General features: G+C 43.4%; 1 protein-coding gene across 1 annotated transcript in view; it reads right to left on the bottom strand.

Moving 5' to 3' along the window:
• Positions 1 to 3,871: 3,871 nt before the first annotated feature.
• The window catches only part of LIN52 (lin-52 DREAM MuvB core complex component), a 117,166-nt gene continuing 106,895 nt past the window's right edge, over positions 3,872 to 14,142 (bottom strand). The window contains exon 6 of the mRNA XM_069597058.1: positions 3,872 to 5,910. Within this exon, the coding sequence (XP_069453159.1) occupies positions 5,855 to 5,910 (56 nt within the window). The 3' untranslated portion in view covers positions 3,872 to 5,854. The remainder of the gene's footprint in view (positions 5,911 to 14,142) is intronic.

Raw genomic sequence — 14,142 nt, 5'->3', positions numbered from 1 at the left:
TTAGAATGCCATTCTCCCAAATCATCCCACCCTCTCCCTCTCCCTCTGAGTCCAAAAGTCCGTTATACACATCTGTGTCTTTTAGACCAGCAACAAGGCTGTGAACACTGAGCATCATAGCAGATCATTCCTTCAACAGATTCTTATTAAGTATCTATTATGTGCCAGATGCTGTTCTCAGTTCTGTTTATAGCCAAAGAAACTATAGGAGACTGAACAAATCTGCATCAATCCTTTGACATCTCTCAAAAGTTAAATAGTCAAATCATCTCATTACCTGTTTCTGGGATAGAAACAATGGGGAAAAACAACAAAGCAACTTTGATTCTTTGAGTTTTCTGGCTCCTTGGATTCTAGATAATTCAATGTTTTCTGGTTTTGGAGGTCACTTTCAGAAGCATGAAGTATAGATCAAAACAGAACGCAGAGGGCAGGATAAAGATGAAAACGTGTGTGAGTCCAACTCAACTCAGAGCTTGAGTTTAATTGAGATTCCAACTGCCACTCTGCCCCACATTCCTTTGTCCCTGACCAAGTTCATGGCTGTATCACCCCCCAGTAATCCCTGTAATGGGCTGCAGTCCTGGGGGAACTGTTTCTGGTTATTAAATGGCCAACCTCTGAGCCACATGGAGTATGGCCAGTCGTGGCTTCCTGCCCTGGCAGCCGATGGGCCACTTTCCTGTTTTAAAAACCAGAGACCTTCCACCAGAGCGAATGGGGATAGCAGGCGGGAGTGGGGAAACAGGCAATGGTTGCTGGAAGGGAAGGCCCCTTCCAGGTCTTGAGCTGAGAGTGGAATGGTAACTAACTTGCATAAGGCTTCAACATTCTGGGAACGGTGCCAGTTATAGCTGCCCATGAGGCCACCATTGAGAAGGGATGAGAAGCCCAAATGGGGACCAAAGGCAGAAGGTGGGGAATAAACAGGGCAGAATGGGCATCACCTGAGGGTCAGGAGTTCTCAGTGCTTGAGACCCCAGTTCAGGGACCAGGCAGGCCCCACGGCTGTTCTCTCAAAGGCAACTCCCTCTGTGAAGCCCCAGTGTCTGCTTCTAGGAGCTGGGGAAACTGTGGCAGCTGCTCGTTTAGAGCCCCTATCCCCTCCCTGTGCCCCCTCCCCTTGAATCTGTCTTCTGGCTAGAGTTGTGTGAAGCGGAAGACAATTTGGGGCTTATTAGTGTCCCAGGGAGACATGTAACTTGTGTTGCTGGGACCCAAACAGCAAGAGTCTTAGCGGCAAACTCCAGCCGAGAAAAGACTGAGGAATTGTCTCACCTAATTACGGGGAATGGCCCTCTTTGTGTTTGTGATTCGGTACGGTTGTCCGATCGCTTTTGATCGCTTTTCTCCGTTTGCTGGCTCAGGCTATGCTGGAATTGTGCTAATTAGAAGAGAAATGGACAGAGTGATCCTGTCAGCCCTGGTTACTGGTGGGGACAAAGCGGAATATTATTCTGAGGCAGTGTTTTGTGAGGGTCCTTCTTCCAGCTCTCATTAGGAGGAAGGGGCCACAGGAGGGGAAGGTTCCAAATGCCTGGCCTGGCTAATGGAGCATTGGGGTGTTCATGTACTAATTAACAGGCTCTGCCAGCGCTTGGGAGCCTCCCCCATGCACCTGGTGCCACCTGAAGCCCCCAACCAGCCCTGCTCGGGAAGAAAGTTTGGGCAAAGGGTGGGAAGGCTGGTGGCCTTTCAGAGTCAGGTTCATATCCTTAAAGTGCCCTGAAGCCTAAATAGATAGGAAAAGTCAGTTACTGGCCAGTCAGAGCTTCACGCACCAGGAGAGACCGCTGATTGCCCACCCTTTGGGGGTGGAGGGTACAAGGTCCTCCTATGAAATGAAGCCCATGCAAGGCAAGGTAGTCCGGTAGCTCTCAGAGTAGGAAAAAAACAGACACTGTAGAACATAACCAAATGCTTGGAGATGGAGTTTGTGCAGAAGTTGAAAGCTGGTAAGAAACCCTGTCACCTGACCCCCTGGGACCATCCACCTTGGCCCACTGCCTGTGTCCTCCCTTCCTGCGCCACATTACCTCCCCGTGATGCCTGAATCCTGCTGGAAACAGAAGAGACTGGAGCATCCCTCTGGAAATGCACTTTCTTGGCTTTATCATAAAGCCTCAATGGAAGTCCAAATACCCTGCAGAAGCCCCACGGGCAACGGAAAGACTTTCACCAGCTCCATTTCCGCTGCTCAGAAGGCAGAGGGCCAAAAACAAGGAGCAATTAGCAACTGTTCGTTAAAAAAATACAACACAATGAAAATAGGTAACAAAAAGATAAAGAAAAATTCATCACAGCATTTTGATAGCAATGCAGTTGATATCCTTGAACTTCTACCGCTCCAACAAAGGAAAGAAAGTCAAGCAAATCAGCTGTGGCCTGAAGCCTCAGAGACTGAAGACAGCAAGCAGCAATGAGACTCTTAGTGGGAAAAGAGTATTTGAAAATAAATGTCTCCAGGCACCAATGCTATGCTTCTGCTCACAGCCAAGAGATGCGAGGCATGGATGGTGTTTGGAACAGCAAAAGGAAAGGGAAAACAAATCTGTAGGCAAATAATCATTTATGAGAAAAATCATCTCTGAAGATTTAAAGCAACATATTTGTCACGCTGTACCTTTTCAGTCGGTCAATCAGCCATGCTTTTCTTTTTTTAAAAAATAATTTATTTTTAGTTGTGCTAGGCCTCCATTGCTCCGGGGGCCTTTCTCTAGCCGCGGCAAGTAGGGGCTACCTTTGAGTTGCGGTTCGAGGGCTTCTCATTGCGGTGGCTTCAGCGGTTGTGGCTCCCAGGCTCTAGAGCGCAGGCTCAGCAGCTGCAGTACATGGTGTTAGCTGCTCTGACGCAGATGGTATCTGCATAGACCAGGGATCCCACCCATGTCTCCTGCATTGGCAGGCAGATTCTCTACCACTGAGCCACCAGGGAAGCCCCAGTCCTGCTTTTCTAGATCAGAGAAATTGACTGTCCACCCAGATGTATTCTTGGGAATCAGTGATGAACCAATGATGCAAAGCAACTTGCTTTCCTTAAAAGGGAATGTTTTCTCTAAAAGGGCATGCTCTGGTCTGGAGCAGGTAAACCATCAATGAGTGAGAGCGGTAGTACTGGTTAAATCAGTACTTCTGTTTTTGAACAGAGTTGTAAAGGAAGGTATAATAAGGGTTTATGGCAGGTGGCAGAGAAATATTTGCTTTTGATATGTCATGTTTAACTGGAAGCATGCAAACAAACAGGTCATGAACCTCCAGTTCAAAGAAGCCACTGAAGAGAACTTAGATGTGTGGGAGACAGCCACAGTCTCGGGGAGCAGATAAATTAGTGGGGCTAATAAGAGTCATAAGGATGGCATGACTCTCACAGCATTTATGATATACATAAATTTATGATATATATAAATGCTGTGAGAACGCAGGGGGAAGGGTTATGCCCAGTTGGATCATGGGGTTTTACAGGAAGAACAGGCTGATGGGCAGGGAAAGGATCCAAGGCTTCTAGGAACTCAATGGCATCCACAAAGGCATGTAAGTGAAGGAACTGGGAACTGTTCAGATTAACTGGGATAGAGGCTTCATGTATTGGAGAGAAAGGAAACCAAACTGGAGGGTTATTTAGGGTTACATGTAGAGAGTTTTAAATGCCAGGAGGACGGATCTAGACTTTACTAGCAGACGGGAGTATGAAACAATGAGTGGGTGGCTGGTAGCTGGAGACCACGTGGTAGATGATCACAAAGCCCCACAGCGCCCAGCGTGGTATTAAAGGGAAGACGGTGGGTCGTCTGCTGTTATAGCTGTCCTTTCTGATGAGGTCTGTGCTTTAAATATGCAAGTTGGCCTTTTGAGGAAAAACTCACTCTCCTAATAAAAGGTGAATATTTATTATGATGACACAGAAACCACCATACACAAAGTACAATCCTCTAACACCCTAAAATACATACATGCGCACATTATACATAAATTTATATTATCAATATAAAAATACATCAATAACATTTCTAAGGACAGCAAATACAAAACCAATAAATATTGCAATTCTAAAACATCTACGTATATTAAGTGCTGGTGGATAAGATGACAGTAAAAGGAAGAGGCCAAAGCAGACCCCAAAACCAGTTTACAGACTGGAGTTGGTTTCAGGGAGGTACCCCAATGTTCTCCATCTATTTCTCAATTTCCCTAAGCACTTACAAGTGCCTGACACCATCAACTCTCAAAAAACAGAGCAAAGTTAGAATCTGACATTGTGGCATAATTTTTTTGCACAGCCCTCCTTCCTTCTCTCTCCCCATCTTTTTTACATTCTTTAACCGCATTTAAGACAAAGGAATGTCAATGATAAGCTTTACTTAAAATCAACACCTCTATAGCCTAACCTTATATATCGCATCCAAACAGAATGTTTGCCTTCTCATACTCTCTTTTAATGTCTTGTGTTAAATTCCACCCACCCTAATCAATAAGTAAAACTGCATGGATGGTCAAAGGAAGCAAATGAAAGAAAAACCCAACCTTAATTCTAGCATGGGAAACAAGGCACAAGTGTCAGAAAATGGCCAATGGACCAGCTATTAAACTGAGCAGTGCTGTGCCCTAGCCAGACAGTCAGCATCCAGACCTTGACCACAATATCCCTAGTGTCTAAACACTAACACACTACTGCCACATGGATCTTCTTTTCATAAAGTTTATGAAAGCCCATGAACTTCTCAAAATAACAGAAGCTGGGGGCTAACTTACAAGACAAAATAAGGAGAATACTTATAATCAATTTTAAACATGGGCTAGATTTTCAGGTCTTAATATAGATAATGGACAAAGAGCTCCATAAGAATTGTAGAGTCAAGAAATTCTTTCTCTTGTGTGTGTGTATTTCTGTTATATGAGTGAACTATTTAATCTGTGCTATGAGATGGGATAGCGGGGCAGGCAAAACATGGCCACCATTCCACAGCACATTCCCTTAAGGTCAATCACAATTTCTAGTTTTTAATCAAATGGGAACTCCTGCACTCAATCCCCTTCTCCTATCTTTCAGGCCATAACTACTTTCTCACTTGAATCTGTAACAGATTAAGCAGAACTCAAAAGTCCTTTCCATCATCTTTAAGCTAGTCTTGATATCTAGAACCCAATGCAACCCTGCATGCGCCTTTCACTGCAAGCTAATCCCAGGAGGGACTTGGTACATAGGGATCCCGCTCTCTGGAGTCAGACACATGGTGGGGCCTTGGAGGTGGGGAACAGAAGGCATTGGGGGATGCAACTACCATGAGAGGTGCAGAATTTCAAAAGCATTTCTCTAGCTGGGGATTCCTGGAACCTAGTATACACTGGTGGGTTTGCAGGTCAAACTGCACCCTGATCTGAATCTAACTGGTCCAGAATCTAACTGGCCTCTGGTCTCCTAGCATCATAAATACTTCCTAAGAGATGAAGTACAATTCAAAGGAACTCATCCAATCAACATGTCTCAACTGACTTTGCCATCACTGAATCAAATCAACTGTAAGATCCTGGAGCTCCTGAATCACTTCTGGAAATGAGAAAGCAGGACTTTGACCTTTAAGAATGATATGCTCTCTGGTGTCACCAGCATCCGAGGTTGAGACGGTCAAAGTCTGGAAGCTGATGGAATAACTGCACCGATCCTTGGGTAGAACAGATTCTTCTCTTGCTGCCGAACATCCTCAGAGGCGCAGAGTGCCAGAAGCAGGGGAGAGGGTGAATTCTGGAGTGCACCCTCCGGCCTCTGGTCAGGAAGCAGTGAGGTGTGCATCTTCAGAGCTGCACTGGGAAGGACGCATGGTTCCAGGCCCCAGGACATCCTGTCCACAAGCAGCTGCTACTTCTTGGGCTTCTCTAGAATGTTGAGGAATTTCCCCCGTGTCATCTCTCTGGCTGGAATCACAAAGTACATGAAAGGTCAATGAACACCTAAACTCTGAAAAAGAGTTCACAGGAAGACTTGAGAATGCACAATGACATAAATTGTATACAAAGTTGCTATCCTAACAGATTCCATCCCTACTAACTTCCAAAAAGAGGGAAACACAAACCACTCTTGACAACTATAGTAATTACCAACACTATCCTGAAGTTGGTAATTACTATAAGGTGCAGGCCAACTGGGGAAAATCTTTATCATTTACCCTGTTAAAAAAAATCACCAGGGAGCTCCCCCCAAATCCCCCTCTCCCTCAAGAATGTAACCTAAGACTCATGTTCACTGTCTCAGGAGGTTTGCTTCTGGAGGCTAAAATCCAACCAAGATCACAGTCTTTTCTAGATCGTTGGTCTCTGGACATTTATAATCTCAAATCAAAATTAGAGATCATTTACCCCATCTCTCAGGAGTGGTAGTCCCTGGACACTGTAATATAACAAGGTTTATATTCCCTCAGTGCAGTTCATCTGTGGATGGAGTAATAAAGTAGGGTTTATAGAGCTTTGGTCTTCTCTCTCTTGGCATTGTCAGTCCTTAGATATTTAATATAGCCAGGCAAGGTTTATGTGTCTTTCTCTGACTTTCAGTACCATCAATCTTTGAATGCTGTAGTTACAAGAGGGTTTATACAGCTACTTTCCTACATATGAGGCTCTGAAAATGAAAGTAAAACATTTCTCAATTACAAGACCCACTCCAGAAGCCCCCAGTTTTAGCTCGGTCAAGCAAATTCTCAAAAATCATATGTGGCATAATCCCCTTCATCCTTATCCCTATGTCTCTTAAATGGATCCTCTTTTTATGTCTCTTAAATGGATGTAACCATGCTGAAAGTTTTCTATAGCTGGCCGTGGAGGTCGGAAGTCTGGAACCACACAGTGGACACACAGCAGGCTGCAGTGCCCTCTGGCCTCCCAGGGACATGTCTCCATCTTGGCCAAAGGAGAGAGATGACTAGGGAGGCACATGCTGAAGGACCTTTACCCTAGGCTCCGTGCTTTCCTTCCCAGCAGAGCAAATGCTGCTAGATGACAGGTGCCCACTTCCCACCCCTACCACCCATATTGAATAGCTCTTGGTTTAGTTCTACAAGAAATAAATAAAACAGTACAAACTTTGTAACCACAGGAAAGTTTTAGGTAACTGTAGTCTACTCATTCCCCATCTTTCTCAGGTTCAAAGCTCCAACAAAGGAAAAGGAAATCCCATTAACTAGGAATGGAAGCCCCAGTGCTGGGTCTTATCTCATGTGCCCACAACCCTACCCTGGCCAAAATCAAACTGACCATTCCTTCAGTGGGTTTATGCCGAACTTCATACATACAAAGTTCCTGTGAGACTTGCAATTACTTGTTGATATGATTGTCTTCCTTCATGGAAATGTAAGAACTGAGGGCAGAGGTAGTATTTTACTATTGTTTATATCCCCAGCACCTAGCACAGCACTGAACCCAGTATCTGCTGATAAATGCTGGCTAGATGACTGATGATACACAAAAGAACTAGAACCAAGTAGGCACACAGTAAAGTCAGTTTCCTTCCTTTTCACAGACAAACAGTAAGACTTGTTAAGTGACCCTCACTGCTCCACTCTCTACATTGTGGGACTCTTTTAAAATTTACCTTGCTTGTTTGGCAGGAAAAGTCATTTCCCTTGATGAAAGTAATACCAGATTTATGGAGAGATCCAGGCACAGGACTAACTACTCTAGTGGAAATCCAAACAAGTGTTTTCTTGACCAAGGGAGGCAGCATGGACTTCTTTCAGAGAATACAGGCTCTGAATTAAGTTCCAACTCTAGTATTTGGCAGCTGGATGACACCTTGAATTGGGTAGGATCTCTGAGCCTCAGTTTCCTCATCTGTAAAATGAGTAGCATATTATTGCCACCTACTCTGCATTCTTGGGTATTCAGCCATGATCACGCTTAGTGCAGTGGTAGTATTATTAACACATCACCTTTCAGAGGAAGTTGGCAGTCTGCTTCTTCCCCTGTATGCAGTATTTCCTGAGTGAATAAGTGAGGGGATTGTGATAAGGCAGACTAGCAATCTCAAACATCCCAATTCTTGGAATCTTCCCCTCAGCCTGATCCTGTAGGAAATGACTACTTATACTTTTGTTCAGAGTGGGTCTCATCATTTATTCTTCCTTGGATAGGTTTTCTGTCTATTCTCCAGTGCTTACTAATGACCTTAAACACAGCATCCAATGATCCTGCAGCACGGCTAGAAGCAGGTGCTTTAGAAATCAGACTTGGGTAATAAAACAAACTCAGTGGGTAGAACTGAGCCTTATTCCAAAAATCCTAGGCTCAGAGCACTGTACTGATCTTACTAATTACTTCTGCCTCTTGCACTTCATATAACCCAATTCTTTACTGTTTTTTCCCCAAATGGGAAAATGACCAATATTTTAAGACCTAAAATTCTACAAGATCCAATCTATTCGAGGGATCAAAAGGATTTAAACAGAGAAATAAACAGATATTCCAAAGTCTCTCAGTGGCAAGCTCTCCTTGAATTTAACCAATCCTTTTTAACAACCCCCTTTCCACTCAATCATTCCTCCCCCTTCAACCTAATCTAAGTACACAGAGCTGCAGCAAAACCACCGTAAAAGTAGAAGTAATTCAAAAGACATCATCTTCTACATGGGAGGGGAGAAAGTTTTCCTACTCGCTGGTCCTATATAGGAGATATACGAATTCCTGACATAGCTGCTCCCTAAAAGAGGGCTGTACCCTATAAATCACACCCTAAGCACCAACCCCTTTCTGTGCACAGAGAAATTGCTGTGGGTCAGCGGCTGCTCCAGAGCACGTGCCCGCCTGTTCTCTTGTCATCAGCGATGTTAACATCTCTGATTAATTCATATACCCCTGGTTTTATTCCTCATCTCTTTATCCTTGGCTATCCTGTTCTACTGCAGTATGAAGATTCTTACCGACCTGCTACAGTAATCACTGCCCGCTAACCGCACCCCCCAAACCTAGTGAAATTGTTTAGTGATGCCAACCGCGCTTTTAATTTGCAAGACAGCAGACACAGAGGTAATTTATACCAACATCTGTTCATTTTTGACTTCTGAAACAAACTCGCACATGCTGCTACAAAATCCCATTAGGAGTAGAGAGAGAGCCTTCTGCTACTATTCCGTATTCCTCTTATACACACACACGCACACACCTTCCAGTACGATTTTATATGTAAATATATTTTACTACTCCCACCAAGGATCTCAAATCCCGTTGGGGAAAAAACTTTAGAGAAGACGACAGCTTGCTGACAGAGGAGATGAAGGTATTTCTAGGTCCTCCTGCCTAGTTCCATCCCTTCTTCTCAGTATAATCCTTGCATTAATAGTCAGGGTAAGATTATCCGCTCCTCAGCTTGGCAATTCTGATTTCTGCCTTCTCTCCTGCTTCTTTTTCCCCCACAATGTTTCAGAAGACTGTCCTGGGGACAATAAAATTGCTAGAATTTTATCTGGAGTCAACACCATTTCTTAACTATCTTCTAGTTCCAGATTAATTCTCTAGGATTATAAGACTCAACAGAAAGGCAACACTGCTACCACAGTCTAATCACTAAGCCAAGAGGGATGCATTGGTCCTTAGCCACCACAGTATATGCTGTGCAGAAGAGAAGCACGACCTCCACATCAAGTTGTGATTTATGGGCCCTGCTAGGCTGGGCACAGACCATAAACTGAGAAAGCCACAATCAAGACTCTCACCAAAGGGTGAACATGTGAACTGCTGCGGAGTGAGCGACAGGGGACAACGTGTACACATTTAAAGACAACAAATGGATAAACTAAAATCAACTTCCAGGTTGATGTCGGTTCTATTACCCTTTCACAGGTTCCCTAGGGCTGTCAGGTTCGTGGCAGTTGTAAATACCTGGGTACACGTTAGGAGAGGTCAGGGCTGAAGGGAGGGCTCCATCCTGCTTGCGGTGAAGGTGGTGTGTGCTTGAATGTAATCTCTTCTCTAGACTCTCCAATTCTTCCAGCCTACACTCAGCCTTGCCTCTGGCTCCCTTTCCACAATGACTATCCCCAAACTGCCTTCTCTGCAATAAATTTTCTGGTGGCTGGTTGAAAAAGATTTCAGTGGTACAGATTGATTTCTCACCGGTGAGGGGATGAGGGATTACCAGAGGCACCCTGGTTAACGAGACTGGGTGCACAAGCTCTCACGAGACCAGCCCTCTCTGCCAGGGCTCTGCACCTTTCACCCATGACATATGGGTTTCATTACGGAAAGATTTTCCAGATTATAACTTTGAGGCAATTGCCTGATAAAATTCTGCTTGGCTTTAAGACAGGAAACAATCGAAAGATTAAGTAACTTTTAATGAAATGGAAGAAACTCACAGCATTTGGTTTTCAGTTCTAATGCAAACTACTTTAAATATTTCTGTGCCTCAATATAATTAAAAATATTAGTGAGGTGGAAGAGAGTTACTTTTCACTGGTTCTCTCACATCCTGAAGAGCAACAATAGACTGTTCAGGAGACTCTAATATGAGTGGCCAGGAAACAAAGGGGACAGCATAGTGTTGTGAAAAGAGCAGGGCTTTTATTTGTTTTAATTTTTTGGCTGCACCATGCAGCTTTCGGGACTAGTTCCCTGACCAGGGACTGAACCCAGGCTCCCAGCAGTGCAAGCATGGAGTCCTAACCATTGGACTGCCAGGGAATTCCCAACAGCAGGGTTTTTAGCATTCGCCAGGCTAGGATTCAAAATCCCAGCTCCCATACTGAGCCTGAGCCACCGTGGGCAAGTCGCCAGAGTCATCTCTCTGTGTTTCAAACACCTCATCTGTTCAAGGTGGGGTTAATACAAGGGTCACACAGGCATTTGGTAAATGCTAGCTACTATATGACTCTTTCTTTCATCTCAAACAGGAAGTTTATTTAAGCTACAAGATGCTTAATGGGAAAATTATCAAGGATTCATTTCTCTTAGAGCAATTTATCCCTGCTTTAAGACAGATTGCCCTACACATAACAGCTAATGTACAAAAAAGTTAAAAACCACCTTGGGTTTTACAGTGATAAAGTGAAAAATATTTAAAAAATTCTCCAATTGAACAGGAGAATTGTATGCAAGGATTTTTGTTTGTTTTCTGTTAAACAGTAAGAGCAAAATAACTTACTGGAATATGAAAGACAAGGGCTGAATGAGCACGCCACTGATGGAGGATAGGAGGGGGACTGTCACAGAACCAGAATTCTGCTCCAGTTGTTGTCCATCAAAACATAATATTGTATATATATATATATTTTTAAAGGGGGTGGGTAATATGCTCATCTACATCACCAGTTAATTGAAGTACAGTAAAGAGTGAGGAAGGCATACAGGAAAAAATAGAAAAAGCCATTCTGTAGCAGTGAGGACGTGGGAGAACCGAACTGCAGTCTTCTAGCTGAGCATGTCTTCTTGGTCTGAGGGAACTGACTTCTGGAGTAAAGAGCAAGTTCCCTTCAAAGCAGACACCTCCTGTCTGCTGCTGGAACACACCGACTACATCTTGGCTAGTACAGTATGGATTTCTCTGTTCTTTCGTGTACTCCTTTCTCACTTCTCTATTGCACTTCAAGTAACTGGTGATGTACAAGAGCATATTCCTTTAAAACAAAAAAAAAAAACCCTAAATGACCAATGTTAGGTTTTGTTTTGTTTTTTCAATGTTATGTTTTGATTGACAACAAACGGGGCAGAATTCTGGTTCTGTGACAGTCCCCCCTTCCTCCTCAGTGGCGTGCTCATTCAGCTCTTGTCTTTCCTATTCCTGTAAGTTATTTTGCTCTTACAGTGTGTCTGCTTCATGAATTGGCTGCCCATTAAATCGGAATCTAATCTACCTGATTGACAAACCCTATCTTTCATAGTAAACCTTCATCAGTTAACTAAGCAGTATATGCTTAATCTGTGTGCCACAGAACTGTCCTGCCCTGCCACCTTCAAATTAACACGATGACTGTTCTTAGTTTTCATTAATATGATGACTCCTTCCTTGGGCATCCATCGGCCACAAGGAACAATGGCATCTCCTCAGCTGCCATGTCACAAAAGAGGGACCAGGTCAGTCCCGACTGAGCATACAGGCAGCACCAGGAGTGGCAAAAACGGGAAGAACTATTTATTTTTTAAAAGATCTCGAACGTGAAAGGAAACACAACTGTCTTGCATTTGTGTAACAGGTTTACTCTGGAGGCTCAAACCTGGGTACTAGTTGGGGCAGCAACCTTCCTTAACTGTATGAGCAGCTCCTTCTAGTAAAAAGGAGCACATAAAACCCTAGTTAGTTTGGTTTAAATCAATGTGTTAAATGGTTATCTATTTAACTAGATTTATAGAAGATACTTTGTGGAAATGATGTGCCATTGGTTTTGATTACAGTTTTGACTTTTCTTTAACATATTTTTTGGTTGACAGTGTTCTAACAATGAAGAGGGACCTGGTAGTCATCAGTGTGCACTGTGCAGGAGAGAAGCATGAAGGCGGTGGATCAACAGCTTAGTCATGTAGAGACCCAACCTACAAGGTTCTAGGTATGAGGGAAAATTCACATAAACGAGAAGTGGCCTTGGAGACAGTTAGCTAGCAGTTCACGGGTATCTTGGTACATCAGAGGAGAACAAAGGAAACCGATGTGATTCATAGAGCCGACGTCTCTCTCACAGGAATGGGGAGGGGAGGGTTTCCTGTCACTCTGGCATAGAGCTGGCATACAGCAGAGCAGTGCCCGAGCAGGCTGTGAGGCTGAGATACCTCACCATGCTCCAGTCAGACCTCCATACAAAACCTACCACTAAGTGATCGATAATTCAAGTCAAGGACTAAGTACTTTATAATGCCTCTGATGGGAGAGCAGCAAGGGCTGGGGCCACTGTCAAGAACAGAAGGTGCTATGAACTGGGCATGAAGTCCCTGGATGAGAAGGGCTCCTGGGACCTCATTAGAACACTGGTGGCCCTCAGAAAATGGTAGAATTGTAATAAAGTCCACAGACCATCCTCAATCAACTCATGGGAGAGTCAACCCAAGTAACAGTATGTGGTAGAAATCTCTCTTTTCTCTATATAAAAGCAGCCTTTGAAAGCAGACAGAGGCCTTTGCCCAAAATTCCCTGGGCATAAGCATTTCAAAATGACAATGAAATACATATCTAAGCAAAGAAGAGCCTGGGTGCCTCTGTGACCAAACTTATCATTGACTATGAAAATCTTCATCCTAAGAATTCTCAAAAAATTCTTTTGGGGGCACAATTTCCAGATTCTGTTTCTATAGAGTGTTCTGTCTCTCTAACAGGACTTTTTCTTCCAAAAAGGGTGGCTTGGGTAAGAAGCGTGTTCTCTCCACTGAATTCAGAAAAAGATAATTTTATGTCAAACCTTTTTTTTTTTTCCAACTCAATAAGGGTCATTTCCAGAGACTGTTTTATCTAAGAAGTATTGTAAAAAAGAAAAGCCAGGACTCAACATATAGGTAAACGCATTTGGACAGCTCCAATATGGAAAATAATTTTAATACCTTTTCACAACGGAGGAAAAAAAAGACAGAAATATCCAGCCAACAGATTTATTCTCAGAATATAAAACATCAGGCAGGAACATAAAATATGGGAAGTGTCAGCCATGATGCCTGGAGATTGAAAGCAGAAGTAGAAGAATCTTAATTGTCAGGTATTTGAAAAATGTATTCAAGCAAAAGCCTGTGTTTCTCCATCAACTCTCCCTGTACTGCCCTCTTTCAAAAGCAAAACAAGACAAGATTTCAAATATTCAATCCTTTTTATCGTCCTTCTCCCTACTAAACAATAAACCAAAACAACAAGCGGCCCCAAAGACCCGTGTTCAAGAAATGAGACCTAACAACTTCTTGTTTGTGGTGTTTCCCCTCCAGAGGGCCCACAGGCCTATTTCACTTGGTTCCCTTTCCAAGGGCGAACTCCACTGAGTAAAAGGCAATGAGATCAAAACAATGGATTAATACTCTTGGGGCAAACTTTTATTAAATGCTCATAAATTTTCACAGAACATTCACACTTCAGGGCCTGTATTTAATATAGATTGTGGTGAAACACTTACTATGACCAAAGGCTAGTAGATTCACACAGCCTTAATTTCCTCATTCATAAAGTAAGTATAGCAATAATAATCTATCATGTAA

Source organism: Ovis canadensis, chromosome 7 (assembly GCF_042477335.2).
Source record: "Ovis canadensis isolate MfBH-ARS-UI-01 breed Bighorn chromosome 7, ARS-UI_OviCan_v2, whole genome shotgun sequence".
NCBI classification, from domain to species: domain Eukaryota; kingdom Metazoa; phylum Chordata; class Mammalia; order Artiodactyla; family Bovidae; genus Ovis; species Ovis canadensis.
Note: the sequence above shows the minus strand (reverse complement) of the source record. Positions and strands in the feature narration are given on the sequence as shown.